General features: G+C 35.4%; 4 protein-coding genes across 4 annotated transcripts; all 4 read left to right on the top strand.

Moving 5' to 3' along the window:
• The first annotated feature begins 1,756 nt into the window (after positions 1-1,756).
• On the top strand, positions 1,757-2,899 carry LOC128740563 (CD63 antigen-like). Its single transcript, XM_053836113.1, has 5 exons — positions 1,757-1,837; positions 1,913-2,101; positions 2,165-2,335; positions 2,467-2,691; positions 2,747-2,899. The coding sequence occupies exons 1-5, from the start codon at positions 1,757-1,759 to the stop codon at positions 2,897-2,899; spliced, it is 819 nt and encodes a 272-aa protein (XP_053692088.1).
• Positions 2,900-3,289: 390 nt separating this feature from the next.
• Positions 3,290-10,798, top strand: LOC128740562 (leukocyte surface antigen CD53-like). Its single transcript, XM_053836112.1, has 4 exons — positions 3,290-3,412; positions 9,971-10,159; positions 10,218-10,388; positions 10,448-10,798. Exons 1-4 carry the CDS (start codon positions 3,290-3,292, stop codon positions 10,796-10,798), a joined length of 834 nt encoding a protein of 277 aa, XP_053692087.1.
• Positions 10,799-11,651: 853 nt separating this feature from the next.
• On the top strand, positions 11,652-13,288 carry LOC128743955 (CD63 antigen-like). The gene is made up of 4 exons (XM_053840667.1): positions 11,652-11,732; positions 12,386-12,574; positions 12,636-12,806; positions 12,866-13,288. Exons 1-4 carry the CDS (start codon positions 11,652-11,654, stop codon positions 13,286-13,288), a joined length of 864 nt encoding a protein of 287 aa, XP_053696642.1.
• Positions 13,289-17,624: 4,336 nt separating this feature from the next.
• LOC128743242 (NADH dehydrogenase [ubiquinone] 1 alpha subcomplex subunit 13) lies at positions 17,625-18,392 on the top strand. The gene is made up of 3 exons (XM_053839786.1): positions 17,625-17,679; positions 17,738-17,841; positions 17,908-18,392. The coding sequence occupies exons 2-3, from the start codon at positions 17,745-17,747 to the stop codon at positions 18,264-18,266; spliced, it is 456 nt and encodes a 151-aa protein (XP_053695761.1). The 5' UTR covers positions 17,625-17,679; positions 17,738-17,744; the 3' UTR covers positions 18,267-18,392.
• The last annotated feature ends 30 nt before the right edge of the window (positions 18,393-18,422 follow it).

Raw genomic sequence — 18,422 nt, 5'->3', positions numbered from 1 at the left:
TGATTTTAAGCAAAATTATAAGAATGTTCCATCCAAGGCATGCTGAATCAATGTCCTTATTGTTTAGTATTTATTATGTAACAAAATTTTAATAGTTTTAAATAAAATGCAGGCAAATGAAAATTATAGTAAGTATATATGTTATTTTCTAACCCAACCATAACATTTTATTGATTCCAAAGCGCGTATTTGTTAAGAAGAATCAAATTCGCTTCTGATGATTTTAGTTTTCTATGTGTTTTGACAGCTTGAAATAAAAATATCATCATTTTTACCGCGGCGCCAACTACTTGTCGAATGAAGCTTTTGTTCACCTATATGAAGTTGGAATTTTTGAGATCAAATTGTCTTCATTGAGAGAAAAATGTAAATTTAGTTTTCAAAATAAGTTTAAAAATATTTGGCAGCACTGGTGCTGAAAAATAATATCTTTTTCGAATTCCTTGCGTAATTTCCTTTGAAAATGTGAAGATTACTACTGTATTCGATATTTAATACCTTAACAAAAAAACTCTTAAAATATGTTATTTCAAAGTTCTGAATATAGAACATTTCATTACTCCGTTATTTAACAAACCATGTTAGCCAAAAAAAGATCAAATTTTGGTGTGAAATTATTCGATTGCAGATGTTTTTTAAAAATACGAGAAAACAATGTTTTTGCGATCACTGAAAACTTTACGCTTCAGGCCCCTATTTTGTCTCAATGGTTCTTTTAAATGACCTTAGTTTGGTTCCAAAATCCAATTCAGTGGCTCAAAAGTTGTGAATTTTTAAAGAAGGAGAGGCTGGTAAGGGTAGCGATTGGTGTGACCATCCTCGCTCAGAGGAAGGCACACTAGGCGCCAGATAGAGGAGTACGGGTGTAGGTTTTCTGAGTTCAACTAATCTGAACAAAATCGGAGAACTTTCAAATTTCGATATCAACTACCCACCAAAACACTCAAAAGTGGAAGTTTAAGGTAATTCCTAAAAAAATATTATTTTTCTGCATGGTATTAGCTATTGCACTAAGAATCTGCGTTTTATAACACAATCAAAATTGTGTGACAACTGACAATATTGTGTAAAGTTAGCAGTCACCAGAGATAAGATGTGCAATTTTTGTACATAGATGACTTGGGTTACTATCAATTAAAAAGTCGCGATGAACCTACTGCCTACTCTGACGGTGACTTGATTCTAAACCGGTTTTTTTTCTGAATAATGAATGAATTTTTCTGAAAAACTGTCCTATTGTTTATGTGTTAAAATAGGCTTAGATATGACACTTTTTACGGTTGGAAAAATCCACATGACACACGTAACGGTTAATCTATCATAAAGATATATTTTATATGGTATTTTTTCTGTTTGCCTTAAAAGTTACAGTTTATCAATTTTATAATCGAGTTTATTATTTAGAATTCAGAGAAAATGTACTGAAAAATCGCAAGCATTTTGCTTATTTTAGTCATCTCTAATAAGGTTTTTTATGCTGCTATCCCATTGTTCCACTAATTATATTAATCCATACACTGGACTTTCTATTTATATTTAAAAAATATTAGATCCGTTACCTAGAAATAATGTTAACTTGTGTAGATGGTGACCAAACGATTTGAGTGAACCTGCTTCAACAGAGATAACAGATATAAGTGACTAGATATCACAACTTTGCCGTATGCCTTTTCGTAATCGAGCGATTTGGCCAGCGTCAACATTCACCAGTTAGCGTTCAGGAGCTCCTGATAACGGCAGCCAAATCGTGAGCAAAATGAAGTTTGAGCATCAAACCGGAAGTTGGTCGATGAAATGGATCAAATTTTTCCTATTCATGATCAACGTGATGTTTGTAGTAAGTTTCTATTACTAGGTGTTAAGTCTATATTTGAAAACAAATCAATAACGTTTGTATATTTACATATTTCAGTTTACCGCAGTGCTAGTAATTTCAACTGGAGCAGCTATTCAGTCAGTGTACAGCGATTTCACAAGCTTTATCGATGAGCAATTTTATTCACCCACGTTTATGTTTATTTCTGTGGGCATGATAACGCTGGTAATTGCCGCATTTGGTTTTATTGGAACGATACGAGAAAGCTCGCTTTTGATCAATATAGTAAGTAAAATTTCTATACTAAAATTCGCAATTCAGTATTTAAATTTTCGGTACATATTTTAGTATTGCGGGATTTTGTCAGTCGTTGTGTTGCTTGAAGTGACCGCAACTCTTGTTGGCATTTATCATCGCCAGGAAATTGATCAAATTCTGATGAAGACCATGAATACTTCTATGCAAAATTATCCTTGGAACAATAACATGCAAGATTCAGTTGATTATATGCAGATTCAGGTGAGTTTTTTTTACTGGTTTGAGCAGGAGAAATAAAAAGTAAATATGGTAATTACATTATTCAAAGCATTATAAAGGTCAACATTTAAGTTTACAATAAGAATTCATAAGACGTATATTTTTTTGAACAGTTGGAATGCTGTGGAGTAAAAGGCTATGGAGATTGGAAAGACGTTTTTGCCGTAGACCTGGTAAACGATGAATTGCGGACAGAACTTCCTGCTTCTTGTTGCTATAGTTATCAGAATGGCATCTGCGTACCTTTTCAAGTAGGATGTCACGAGAGGATGTATTCATTTCTCAAACACTGTTCTCAAACGATAATCAACGGTTTGCTATTAGTTGCTTTCGTGCAGGTAAGTAATTTAATAATAATTTCTAAACTCTTCGACACACAATCATTATTTTTAGATATCCGCCGCGATGTTCGCCTTCATCCTTGGAAAGCATATACGACTAATGAAAACTAAGTCGTCTCTGGATGAACTCAGAAACCAAAACATGATTCACACCTTTGACTATAAACTTCTTAGCGAGAGTTCCAGTCAAATACCTAAGATTTAGATATTGGAGGTGAATAAGTGGCTTTATTTATTAACTTGTAATTTACCTATGGCAAAAATACAATTTCGTGTCTTATCATATCTCATCGGTCAAAACCTGTTAGTTTTGATTTTTCAATGTATTTTATCAGAAACCGATTGAGACTGATAATGATTTTCTTTTGTATCCCTCAATTCGATGTGGTATCACAAATCCCGACACTCAACGCAAAACGTTGCTTTTAATATGGATAAAACTCAAAGGCTAAGCTTCCGTCAGTGTTGGATCATCGATAGAAGACAACGTTGAACAAAAGTACATTTTGCAATCAATACGTCAATCTGCTTGTTGTGCTTCAAAAAGTGCTTATCTCTAGTCATTTGCAACCTATGGTGGTATTATTGCTGCAGGATGACTGGTTACGCGGAAAATCCTCGGGGAGTTGAACAACTACCAGCAGCTTCACGTGTTATAACCAGAAAAAACCTGTCGATTATAAAGTATCTTATTTTGCTATTGATGGCCATGTGTTTGGTACGTAAAAATTAGTCAGGATTGCAACAACGATGAAAATTAGCAACATGGATTTTTAATACTTACTGCAAACCTGCTGAATGTGTTTAAATTGTTTGTTTGTTTGAAAACTTTAACATAAAAATTATAGTTGCATATAGTTGTAGTAGTGTCGTAAAGTTAGATATTAAATAATATTATGATTTTGATATGATCTATGCTTGATCAGCAACTTTTTACATCAAACCATCAACAGAACAGACCCGTGAACTTGGCGACAAACACTTTTGTGATACTTATCGCATCATACCATTATAAAATAATGCTGTATGTAATGTTTTTAAATCAAAAGACCTAGTTCAATTCAATAGGAATGCAGAGATATGTTTGTGTTTTACCGATCTCGCAGTTATGGAAAACTCCAGAAATGCTGCTCGAGAGCAATGACAAGGACGATTTTACTTGGTGAAATATTTAAGAACTAGTTTGACCCGTCGTGGCTAGCCACGATACCAAAACCTTTGAAAATATACAATTTATACAGTATACAGTAATATACAACTTTACAACTGATTAGTCAAATATCTCAAAAACAACAAGGTTTACAGCCCTAAGGGTTGTAGGAAACGGTGACGTAGGACTATAACAGATCATCAGATCAAAGACTAATGCAAACTGCATTTCTGGCATATGTATGTTTATAAGAATCTGTGAGTGCCATTGTTTAAGTGAATGTTTAAAAGAGAAGAGCGCAAAATTCAGATTCAATTTTTCATTGAATGCAATGGTGGCTTTGAAATACGTGGACGGGGGTTCATAAGTACAACGCCAGCAACCATTGGGGCATAGAGATTTCTTTTGAAAATCACTTGCGTGCATCATAAAGGTTGAAATGATAATGAATGACCAATTTCTGTTTTATTTGTATGAGAGTCCTTATCCTCCTACCACAGGGGTGTGGGGTCTCAAGCCATCATAAAATAAATAAATTCAAAATACATTCATGCCTCCAAAAAACCCCACAGGCTAATTTTGGTTCCTTTTGCTTGATTAGTTCTCGATTTATGAGAAAATTTGTATATTATTTGTATGGGAGCCCCACCCCCTCCTAAATAAGGTCTCAAATTCTCAATTCATCATAAAAAATTCTTGCTTTCTACAGTCCCAACACGCCAAATTTGGTTACATTTACTTGATTAGTACTCGAGTAATGAGGAAATTCGTATATTATATGTATGGGAGCCTCCCATCCTAAAGAGGGGAGGGGTCTCAATTCACCATAAAAATAAACTCTTGCCTTCTGAAACCCCTATACATTCCAAATTTGGTTCCATTTGCTTGATTAGTTCTAGAGTTATGAGGAAATTTGTATTTCATTTGTATGGGAGCCCCCCCCCCCCCCCCCCCCTCTTAGAAGGGGAAGAGGTCTCAGTGCACCGTAGAAAAAAAATCCTGCCTTCTGAAACCCCCACATGCCAGATTTGTTTTCATTTGCTTGATTAGTTCTCGAGTTTTGAGAAAATTTGTGTTTCATTTGTATAAGAGCCCCCCCCCCCTCTTACGCCCTCTTTAGAATTGCTCTCTCACCCTCCCTATAGAATTGCTGGTCATTTTATCTATCCAACGACATATAAATTGTTCAGTTTTGTTCAGTAGTTTAGTAGTTATTAGCATTTGAAATCTTTCATTCAAACGTTACACTTCTATTTTCGTTTTCACAAAGTGCTACCCAGTCCCAGTATAGTAAACAAAGACGTAGTCCGACGTCAAAATTTGTATCGTTCAATTAATTCGAACACATGTAATCTATACAAACGAAACAAACGGGGTTTAGATATACCTAAAGTGTAAAAATCTATTAATTGTGAGGAACGTGCTGCTCGAAGCAGAACATTTTGAAGAAGTATTCAATTTTAGAACCTAGATAAAATTTAAAATCGGTCTCGGCAATATTATTATTGCAGTAAATATTGATTGCATTATACCGAGCGGTCATTTGCTGTTTGATCCGCTACCACTCAACTACAAATACCCTTCCGGTTTACTAAACGGACATATACGCTTGGATTAGTTATTTGCTTGAAATCGAGTCAACGCAACAGAGTCTTTGGATGATGTAGATTTCGATGGCCTTTTTTGCGACCAAGCCTTAAAAAAATAGAACACTTCTAAAACACTTTGAATAGTATACTTTACAGTAAACGTCTAAAGCTACTTTTACTAAAAAATTCAAAACCTAAATTTGCAGTTATTTATGTTACTTTACAATGAGATATTTCAAGTCGCGTTCGTAAATCAACTTAGCAATAAAATCATGTAACAATATTCCACATAAACCACATTTCGATTTCTTTGGCTTCTGGCTTTTTTATTATCAAAATTTGAATGTATCCTTGATAAAACATCAGACTGTTTAAGAAAACACGCTACATGCTACATCACCTCGTTGTGATTCCGATATCATCCCACACCTGACTCGGGAAGGGTTATAGCTACCATTCTCGTAAGGAACACCGGAAGAAGTAAATATTGGTACAAAGATCCCAACGGGACACATATATGTATTTAGGTTTTCGCGCTTTATATTGAGTATGCGCTATTTTGGCAGCTTCTGATAATCAATTATAGCTTGATTAAATCGTAGGCTATCATTATTATCACGTGCCAAATCACACGTTTAGAATGTTCCATCAATCTCAAATAATTGACGTTTCTTTTAAAATCAAATTTTTTGTTCAACCGTAGGAATAGTTGGAATCAACATTGCATTATGTGGTAGCCTCAAATTGCCTATTTCACCCACCCACCCACTGCTGTAATCATTGTTACCATCACTACGCGTGTTGGAGTCTAGAAAAATTTTCATTCAACAGCTTGCTTGGATCTAGCGTTACAGTCAGACACAAGGAAACTGTATATATTAAAATAATAATTTTTACAATAACGTTATTAATCAACTAAAAACCAAGAGGGAATCTCCATTCTACTCAGAATGCTGCAGCTGGTATACTTTGTTCTAAGCCCAGATCTTGCATGTTCCATTCATTTGTAGTCAAAATGACTAGAAACCGAAACATAATGGATGATAGTTGGTTGTCCTAAATGAGGATGAGACGAGGCACCAGATGACTATAAGGGCTTCTAAATAAATCATTTAAATAAAGCGACTTCATTGTATATTTTTCAATAAAAATCACTTTTGGATGGTTCAAATTAAATTCTTTTGCAATCATTTTCAAGTGATTTTAAACAACAAAATACATATTAAATTAAAATTAAAATTACTGCAAGGCATCACATAGTAATAAAAGTTAATATTAGAAAAAATATGACAATCGAATTGTTTGCTAACTTCGCTAGTTCACTATTTTTCATAAAACATTCCTATTGACAACGGTGAGACACAGAGACGTGGGTGACATTGAGACATATAGCTTTCGCCATGCAAAATTTTTTTGAATTTTTTTTGCGTTCAATTGCAAATTAATCTATAGGGATTGATTGTAAATGAACTTTGAAGTGTAAGTTAAATTTCAGATGTTTGGAATTTGTCCTTTATATAAGTACAGTGGACCCCCGTTCGTTTGAACGATTTCCCATGCAAACTAACGGGGATACTTTTTAATTTAAACAACTGGCCACTCTAAATATGCTGAAACTCGTATGAACTGGCCGCCCTGTTATTGTTATTGTTTTGATGGTTTTATAGAGGAGCTTTCTGACAGCTCAAGCACCCACACTAGCGAACACGAAATACGCGTGTATATACATGATATTTGCCTCATTTTCGGAAAGGGCTGATGTTTGTTTGCCTCATTTTCAAGCACCAACACAGACATAAATGGAAAGGTCTATTAAGTTGGCATGGCAGTTGCATGCAGCGAATATTTCATTCTCCGATCGGATTTCTATCATAATCGTTGTGAAAACGGAATGTGAAACAGATTAAATATGCTTGGTCAGTACAATCGTGTTTATGTACATTGTATGCATAAGCAAATGATGTCATGTTGTGAACGACATTTGAACCATTTTTAATTTTTGCCCGTCGTGCAAACCTACCAACGGGGTTGAAATTAAAAAGTGTTTAGATTAAAAACGGTCAAGCGAACGAGGGTCCACGGTATACGTTGTACGTATACTAAGTCAAGAGTTTAAATAGGATTCTTTACTTATAGCTTCTTTTTTGATAAGCTTTTACCCACGAAAAGACGAAAAAACTTCGCAAGATCACCATTTTAGGACACATTCCAGCGGTACGAGACACCATGAGCAACCGTTTTTTCGAAGCAAATTTGTTCATATTTTACCAACAGTCTGACGAATATCTTTCAAAATAGGTGTTTTGTAGTATTTAGTAGTACTACCTCAATACGAGGGCGAAATATTTATTATAATGAGCATCATTGAATAGTGGCGGAATACTTTTCGTTACGGGACACCATCGCAGAAAATGCGTATTCTGAACATGATTCAAACATTTGCAAAACTCTGCTCTGTTTCAAGTTTTTCAAAGTCGACATATTCCGAAAATTTGTAGCTGAAGGCAGCCTGAAACTCAAAATGTAAAAGTATATTCAGGTTTTGTGTTTAGGTTTTAAGATATAATAAAAATCATTTCGTTACGGGACACCATGCGCTGTTGGGCAAACGGTATTCTGCAAATGGTGTCCCGTAACGAAATAAGTAAACTGCATTATATAGTTTATTTTCCCTAGATTTCTGTTCAGGCCGTCATATTTTCTATATCTGGTCTATATTCACTATGTTTTGTAACAATAGTGTACTGATTGGGTGGGTTATAGTCTGGTAATAAGACATACGTAACGAAGTATCTGTAAGGTAAGGTTTACTTCCAGGTAAAGAGAAATACACTCAAGTACTTTTTTTACACGGTTTAGTTTTTTGAGTATTAAGAACGGGGTAACTTAGAGACTATTCATTTATTTCTCAATACATTTGGGAGTAGCTCGACATTCCTCACGTAGATTGTAAATAGTTCTTTAGCTGCACCGTTTTCGAGTAATCGAAAAAAACAAACCGTGTAAAAAAAGACTTGAGTGTACCCATGTGAGAACTGAGAACTATACTGAAGTATTATAATGAAATGCTTGCCTAATCTTAGGGTTTGGACAGATTAGTAATTAAAATGTAGAGGCTGTGCATTAATTATGTAACGAGTTTTCCCCATTGATGACTAATCGCCCCCTCCCTCTATGTAAGATTTTGCATGATTTTGGCCAAAATAACAAAATTCAAAAATTTTATTTAAAAAAATTTAAAACGGTAAAAAAGGTTCTTCTTGATGCGAAAGGTATGCTTTATTTGCGCTGCACGCCAAAATGATATTAAATGCAAATATTCGAAAATTAGGTTTTTTTTTGTTTTACTTCAGACCTATCAGTTAACGTATCATAAAACTCATAAATTTAAAAGTTTTATTAACATCTATTAACAAATAATAGATTTGTTATCGTCGATAAAGATTAGTTGAATCATGATGTGATAAGCGCTTTTTCATTCAATTACTTTTTGTGTTAAACAAAACGTTACGGAACACCATTTTGAAGCACCTATTTTATTTTACATAGAAATGCTTATCAAAAGTCAAGCACAGCGCGATTTTGATTGTACATATATTGCGGAGTTTCCACCTATTTAGAGTCCCACGCGAAAATGATTAGCGTGGTTATTTTCTGCGTTTACCACACATGTTTGCAATTTAGCAATTTGAACCATCAGTTTTTCATTATTGCCTCCCCACTGCACCCCTCCTTGCTTGACAAGCGAAGTTTCAGGGTATTTAGCAAGTACAGGATAATTATTATTAAAAAACGTATTTGCGTAGGACTCGTAAAATTGCTGCAAGGTACAATACGATTAAAGAAAATCCACAGTTTCAAAAAATTCGGATTTAAATTCTCTGGTATATGGAAATAAATGCAAAATTTTCGTTACGGGACACCACTATAAAAGTACCTGCTTTTAAATGCCGCTTATCTGGAAAATGCTTTCATTTTTCAAAAAACTCTGTATGAACAAAATGTTACCCTAGTAATGAAACATGTTTTGACGATATATAGTTTTAAATTATTTTGGCTTTAAAACTATTGACAGAGAATTTAATTCAGCCTTTCCTAAATGATGAAAAAATCTATATTGTTAACCTCCCACTTGTAAGGTGCATTTTAGCATGAATTGTCAATAAACAATATGACAATTCAGAATTTTTGTACGCTTTATAGTATGTTTGAACATACTACATACAAATATTTTTAATATTACTACTTTCAAAATTTGCTCTCATGGGATAGATGCGCGTGGAATGTGTCTTAGGAATAATTTTTCAACCGATTTTCGATCTGCTTTTTCGCGTTAGGTTTGTGACTAAATCTGGCTTTAGTTTTCAGAAGGTCGCATAATCAACCCTTTTGCATGGTTTATGCGAAAATTTTAAAGTGGGCCGGCCTGTTCAAAACTTGTTTCACAACCGGGGACATTCTCTTACATAGTTGTTTATTTTATATTATGCTTCAATAAGGTTCAAATTTTTAAAATCTCCATTTGTGTTTCTTACAGGTTCTGGAGATAATCGCAATAGTCCTCGGTGCCAGTACTGGCAACATATTTGCTGAATTTCAGCATTTTCTGGATAATCAATTTCACGCACTAGCCACGTTTATTGTAGTTCTTGGAATCATGATGCTAGTAGTAGTGATGGGTGGATGTATAGGCATAATGCTGGAAAATATGTCTACTGTTGGGATAGTAAGTGCATTGATTTAAAGTTCCTATATATTTTGAAAATTTTACTGTACTGTTTCAGTTCATTGTTGTATATACTATGTTGATTATTCTGGAAATAATCATAGTAATTTCCACCTTTTCGCTCATACGAAATACAGATTCATTGTTGGGAACGCGTATGGAACGCGCATTTCTTAATTTTTATGACGATCGAATTTCTCACCGATCAGTTAACCACATGCAACAAAGGGTATTCAAATTGTATTTTTCATAAAATTTCCTGAATAAATTTGTGTTTTATTGTCTTAGCTCCAATGCTGCGGATTCAAAAATTACTCTGACTGGTACAATTGGCCGCATCATGATGATTTCGAAAGCTCTGTTCCAATGTCCTGTTTCGCATCCCCTCAATACGAAGTTCCGTTCGAAGTGGGCTGTTTCGATCGAATGAGTGAACTTATTGGCTATCTGCTCAACGTCTTAGCTTCGGGAACAATAGTTGCGATCATTTTTCAGGCAATTTGCGTCATCAGTGCGGTTGTGTTTCTAATCCAGCTGCGCAGCTATCGTAAACACGAGACTTTACAACGATCAACTGGTGCATTTCCACCTTCCGTATTTGGTTTGGAAACCATTCCGGAGGAGAAAACTCCGATTTAGTTGTATCCGGTAGGCCTTCAATCGAGGAAACCTTATGCAAATTACTTTTATTAAAATTATCAATAAATGCGTTATTTTGCAAAAAAGTAGACACGCAATTATTAAGTTTGTCCCTCCGAACATCTAAAAGTCAAACTGTCGCATATTTTTACAGCAGGTAATTCAAACTGTAGATATTATACGGCAAGTGACTAATACGTAATACTTAGAAATTATGTAGCACAACACAGAAAGGAAAAATCGGGTTTAAGCGAAATACAACTTTAGCGTAAGGATGAGCTGGTAGGTTTCCATAGATACGTAAAATCCCAAACAGATCTACGTTATATGTATGAAGGTCAAGGTAGAAGTTTTTGTGATTAGTAATGTTTGAGTTTCTAACGTATGTCGGATCTGCAATATAAAACTCAACAGTCATTAAAATAACCAGCTGCATCTTGCAAATTTACTCATATTTATAGTTTCAAATAAAGGTAGTTATTTAACAACAGTATGCAGTAAGTTCTAACATACATATTTAGGTTGCTACCATACACATATCTGGAAGGGGGAAAAGTGAGTTTGAGCGCAGGTACCTATACTACTTACTGGTTTTGTTATCAAATAATGCCTGCACTAATGTGGCAATCCTGATAAGATATTGCAAAACTGTGTGAAAAACCTTTATTCCAGTGTCTGAACATTTTACGTTCTACAGTCGCCAGAAACAGGTACCTGGTTGGTTGATGGTTGACGATATCAGAAAGAATTGCAAGTGAAAAACAATAAAGCTTCTATTCGATGGTGAAATCATAAAACTTGGATAACTGTAGGGAATTCCAGCAATACATTAAACATTTATATTGAAGAAAAAATGGCTACTGAACGGAACGATCTAAACAGGGGAATGAGATGTGTGAAATGTATGATTTTTATCATCAACTTGATGTTTCTGGTAAGTAAAACGTATGGATTACTTTTATAAAACTTTCATCAACAGCATGTATCAGATGGTAACGATTTATTCGAATTAATGTGCAGCAATAGAAAAAAGTGATATTCTATTATACCTTATCTTATCGCAAAAATGTTTGTTTTCAACGAGTATATGAGTTGAGAAATATCATATGAATGAGTAGTGATAGCATTAGTTTCATTATAAATGTCTGGCTAAAAGATTAGTCAGATCCATGAGCTTGGCCATACATTCGCTGCTGAAAAACTATAGTTATACTATGTATCTATCTCACGATAATATTGTAATATTGACTCTAGCATAGCCTTGCATAGCTTTTCACTATGCAGATATTGCCAGAAATGTTCAAGAAAGTTTATTGTATTGTTTAAAATTGTATATTAAAACTTTGTGAAACACTATAAAATGAATTTTAGGTATTTGATATTTAGTAAAGTACTTAAAAACTTTAGACAAAAATTAGACGCCCTTTCCTCCTTACGATTTCAATCAACAGCTGGGATATTGCTGGTTGAGCGTCTTGATTAGCCAATTTTGTGTTATCTCTATGAATTCCTGTCTATTTTCTATCTTCATTACCATTACATCCTCTCTGAATTGAAATATATACCTATTGGAACTCCCCTTTTCAGCTTACGGCAGTCTTACTGGTAATGGTTGGAACAGCTATCGGAACTATTTTCGGAGATTTTGAGTATTTTATCGATTCACACTTTTTCTCGCCCGCTCATCTGCTGGTAGCGATTGGAATCATTATAATGGTGGTTTCCATTTTTGGCTGCATTGGAGCTATCAAGGAGAGTACCGCAATGATCAACATCGTAAGTCATGATCTGCATCATTGATCGCTGTTGTCCTTCTAATAATATAGTCGGTTTTTAGTATGGCGTCCTGTTGGCGTTGGTGTTTATACTGGAAGTCGCAGCAGCTATTTCCGCCTTTGTACTGCGAGGCGAAGTTGAAGAAATGGTTCGTCGGACACTCAACGAATCTATGGCTAGTTATAATACCAAACCGTATATCCAAGATTCAGTAGATTTCATGCAACGAGCTGTAAGTACATTATTTACTATCACTAAATGGCAAATATTAAATAAAAACTAAATTTTTAGCTTGAATGTTGCGGCGTCGAGAGTTATAAGGACTGGGAGTACTTCCTGCCTATTCCAACCAATCCAGATGATATCGAACTGCCTGAATCGTGTTGCCTGCCATCAACAATGCAAGAGAAATGTGTACCTTTCGAAGACGGTTGCTACACTCAACTGGGATGGGTCGTTTCTCAGAGCGCAGCATTGATCGCTACCGGTGCAACAACTGTAGCTTTCGTTCAGATTCTCGGCAGCATATGTGCCTTCATGTTAGCCCGTACAATTCGACGCACGAAATCACTTCGAGCTGCTCGTCGCTGGCAGCTACAGCAAAGTTTGGGAATAATGACTAAGTTGCATGACCCTCCCTACACACAGATGGAAAAATCAGCGAAAAATGCGGATTCGGAGATGTATCTTCCTAATAGTCCAAGCGTCAATTGATTGTATTACAGTGTTACATAACTACAAGAATTAAGCTGATTTTGAATAATTGAATTCGTGTGATTATCTATTTAACTGCTTATAAACATATACTGCAGAACGACAATTTTGTTTAATGTTCTTGAAACGCAGTTTCAATAGAATCGGCAAAACCAGGATGTGCAATTTAATGATTCTTTCTAACCTCAATTTCAAACAGAAATAAATATTTTTCGTATGTATTCTTCAAAATAAAATGTATTAAATATGTTTACGTTATCAAATAAAATGACAGTATTACACCAGCTTAATACTTTGCTTTACTAAAAAGTCGTTTGGTTTTTTAAATTGCAAGCCGAGTTCATTAATTTATATCAACCAACAGCTTAAATTACCTTATATGTATCACAGTCACCCTTGAATGCACAAAAGTAATTGCTTAAAACTGGCTAAGACAGTGAGTCGATCTGCGTTAAAGTTTAATTGACAACGCAGAGAAATAAAAATATTACAATTTAATCCATAATTATTGCATCAGCAACGCAACAAAACTGATTATCGTTGAAATTAATAATTAGGGGAATTGTGTATAGCGTGCCCCCCTGGCCAATGTGCCCCCTTCGTTTTTTGCTAAACAAGCGAAATCAAAATGCAAAACCACCCAGAAACCATAGTATTTGATGGAACTAGCCTACTATGCAAGTATGACAGTTGTCACATGCTGTAAAAACAAAACAAAAATAAATTTGTTTTTGATCAGCTTCCGATGTAACTTTTGGCGTTATTTCCATAAGCTATTTTCTTGTCAAAATCTGTAAATAACCGGTTGTTGCGATTCGATTGCGTAAAGTGAACTTCAAACAGACATCCCTACCAAAAATAACGGTATGAAACGCTTGATTTGCTTTAGCATTTAATATTTTTTCAAATAAGTTAAAGCAGGACAATATGCCCCACTTGCGGTTGTGCAATTTGCCCCCCTTGCAAATGTGGCTATAAACATACCCAGGTAACCAATAAGCATTAAATTAAGCAGTAAATCAGCCGTTTATTAGCATCCCTGGCGTTTTATAGTGCAGGTTGTTGTTTATCAGCTTTTTGACTGCATAACTGTTGTAAATTGGCATCCACAATTCTATTTAAATTCTTCTTGTTGGTAACTAGCTGGAAATAAGCATTGTCTGCACTATAACAGGGCTAGCAGTAAAGTAGTCGCATATTTTGCCAAAATAGCATTTAAGTAGCATTTAAGGCAACTTAAATGCTTATTGGCTTGCTTTTAAATTGCATTGGAAATGCTTATTGGTTACCTGGGTAGGTAAACAGATCTAAGTTGAAGCCAACTGCCATTATTTAATTCAATTAGTATTGTAGAGTAACCGTGGTGGGAATAATTTATTACCAACGTCCAAATTCTAGGTAATTCAACTACCCGGTACAAAATGCCACAGCTGCAGTATAATGTGCCCCATGCAGAAAAGAAAAAGTGCACCAGAAGGCCGAAACTAGGTTTATTTTTTATAAAATAACGGTATTTTGCAAAACAAAGGAAATAGTTTTACTTTCTACAAAATAGAGTTGGTCTGTCACTGGTAGAAATACTCAAATTACCGCATTGGGCATATTATACCGCAGGTGGGGCATTTTACCCCGCGCAGACGAGAAACACAACATTTAGGTGCTTTTATTAAATAATTCCTAGCATGTTTATTCCACAATACTAAATGAAATAAACAATTGCAATTGGTTGTCAGCTTAAATACCAACATATACACGTAGTTGTAACGTTAATTTGGGGAAGTATAACGGAGATATATCCATTTATTCTTAGGGGGGGCACATTATACACATTTCCCCTAGGCGGTTTTTATTTACGCTGCCCTGTGGATTCATGTACGCAGTTATACTTATGAACGTATGGAATGCCGCGCTGCCAACATACCGCAACATACCAAAAACTACTGAAAACAAGAAGAAGAAAAGGACCGTTATAGAAATCTACAGAAAGTGGGCTTCCTAATTTGAAAGTTCTTTCTCAGCATTTCACGCTTACCGACTCAAGTGCGAACTGAAAATTTCGATTAGTTACTTAAAAGCGCGTTGATTACAATTTGTAATTCGAATTTTTGATTCCTTGGGTCCGCAGAACAAAGAAATCTCTTTGAAATGAGAGAGATCTCCACTTCTATGGCCTTTGTTCTCGCGTAAATTCTCCGGCGTTTTTGTCGATGAAAGGCTGTATCGACAGCGCTAGACAACGTTCCAAATCTTGGCGATTCTCGGCTCGGCTATTAACGATTCGATGGTCAAGCAAGCCGCTCTACTTCCAGTGAACCGGATGGCGTACCTTCAAACTTCCATAAGAACTGTATCGATGCCTTGGTTGCTTCAATCCGACGTCTATATAACTCCTCGATTAGCTTAGGTATATTTCAAGTGCATGGTGTGTTGCTATCTCTTTCTCATGTAGGAGTGAAGAGAGCAACTTTCAAATGGTCATGGTTCCAAATGGTTTTTGGAACCAAATGTTTTTTTGGTTCTTGTCAAAATTGACAGTTTGGTACCTATGCGTTGGACATCGAAAATGTATGAATTTGACAGCCACTTCACCCCGTAGGTATATTTCCTTCTGCTTGGAAATCCGCTTATATGTTTCCAGTACATAAGAAGGGGAGCAAAAGAAACATTGACAACTACAGAGGGATCTCTGCCTTATGTGCATTATCGAAACTCTTCTATCCAACCAACCATCTATTTTACCAACATTTGAAAAAAGCGGATAAGCCAACTGTCAAACAGAACGAGTGAGAGTGCATTTTCCTATGCTGCTCCAGCAAAAAATTACCCTCGCTCGGTCTATTTGACAGTTGGCTTATCCGCCCTTTTCAAAAGTTAGTGGACATTTATGTTTTTTAAAAATTTGCACGTACTATTGTGCTTTGCAGATTATTTTCTCTAATGCCAATGTATATGACAAAACAAAACAGCAACATTGCAGTTGTCACTCTCTCTTTCTCACTCACAGCATTCGCATTGTCGCACTTTTTGTGCCAGTCGCACTTTTAGACTGCGGTGTCCGGTAAGGTGCAAAATGCGGGATATTCATATGCATATAATTTTCATGTGTACTTCTGGGCGGATTGTGTTTATATGTGGCACATAATAATCATAAGGATTTTCATATGAAAAATTTCCATTAGTTATATGCGGATTATTTTGAGTGTTGGACTCTAAATAGGTAAAAACTCCGCAAAAGTATGTGCAAATTTTTCGCGTGCAAATACATCTAGATAGAATTAACAAAAGGGCGAATGTCGCAGATGTAAACAAAACGAGTGAGAGTTATATTTTGCTGGAGCATCAGTATTAGGAAAATCAACTCTCACTCGGTTTGTTTACGCTTGCGACATTCGCCCTTTTGTTGGTTCTATCTTCACATGATAACTGTTTGGCACTTAAAGATCATTTACTGGGCACATTGCAAAAATCTATATGTGGGACACATAGAAACTATAGGCGTTTTTGACAAGCTATCGCCCGCTTAGAGGCGCTGCATAAAAAAAGTGATGAAAAGTAAAATCGCTGTCAAACTCCATACATTTTTGAAAAAAGCTGAAATAAAATACAGTTTTTGATTAACCCTATCAATTGTCAGGATTTTAGGTAGCGAAATATTGGAAGAAATTCGTTTATCTACGTTAAGGTAAGTGAAAATATTCGAATTAATTAACTTTATGGCAGAAAAATGGTAATGTTTGATTTTGTACCGCATGAAACAAAAGTACATAGAGTCAGCTGTAAAGTTTACATATCCTGGATAGAGAATCACCGATTATTTTCAGTCTTCACTGTTTTCCAATGTGTTTTCAAATGCTAACGGATTTATTTTCGTGATTAGCATCATCTGCGCCAAGAACCAAACATATAACCTATCAGTTCGTAAACATAAATACACTTGCGAAGCTCTAATAATCTCCCGAAACAGAAACAATATATATCAAATGAAAGGTAATGCTTTTTCTTACCTTTATTATCCATTTTCATCATTCCCACTGTTGTTAATTCAATAAAATATTACGTTTAAAGTCGAGTTCCATATAGATGCCAGCAAGCATTTTGGGAATTGCACTTTTTTTGTAGTTCCAATAATCACAACCAGGTAGCGAACGGTAGCTCTTAGTTTTGCTCGAATTCGCCTATACGAAAAGTTTTCTCAGTGCACCAATCGACCTCATTGTCACACTTTTTTATCTTAAAATTAAAATTCAAACCGAAATTTGGATCGCTAGTAAAAATGCTCTTTTGAAACCACGCAAATTAATTTGTAAAAGAAAATCTGGCAACTCTGCTTGTGTGTCAAAGTCAATCATCATTCGTGATTTTCCTGCTGGATTCGAGTACAAAATCAGGAGGTTTGCTATTTGCTGCGAGTCCTTTAAAAAATAATATCTCTTATTTTCACTTTCGTAGGTAAAAAATGAGTTCCACACCAGCTAGGCTTCAGGAAATGCCACCGAAAGGTGGCTATCAAAAAATTCCGTTCGCTCGTGTTCCAGCAAAAAAATACTTCAAAGGTAAGCTCTGTTATGTCACCATTTGTTTTGGCAATATTAGTTCAAAGATTATAATTCTGTTTTTAGGATGGCAATTGATTGCTGCATATGCGGGCTTTACTACCGTCGGTTTATGCGGCTACTATCTGAATTGCAAAGAAAATCTTCGTAACGAAGTAGAGATGCGGTCGGCTCGTAACGTTATCTATGCCATGCTGCTTGCCGAAAGAGATCGTGAATTTTTGAAACAGGTACGACGAAACCGTGACGAGGAGGCTGAACTGATGAAGAACGTCAAGGGCTGGGAGGTTGGAACTTGGTACGGGGAACCGATCTTCAAAACTATCCCGAAGGACAAATTTATCGATCCTACCTTCCAAGAGTTTTACGTTCACACAGAATATAGGGAAATGGCTAAGCGCAAAAATCTCAAACTGCTTAGCTAAACAGTGAAACAACCAGACCAGGTGGATTCAATGAAAAATTGAGTTAAATTGCTGCTTCAATTAATTGTACGTTGGTCACGAAATGCATTGATCAATAAACAGGTTGTTCATTTAGTCATTTTAATCTCTGAATTCAGATTATAGAGTATTGTTCAA

This window comes from Sabethes cyaneus, chromosome 3, assembly GCF_943734655.1.
Source record: "Sabethes cyaneus chromosome 3, idSabCyanKW18_F2, whole genome shotgun sequence".
Taxonomy (NCBI): domain Eukaryota; kingdom Metazoa; phylum Arthropoda; class Insecta; order Diptera; family Culicidae; genus Sabethes; species Sabethes cyaneus.
This window is presented reverse-complemented; position numbering and strand designations above follow the sequence as displayed.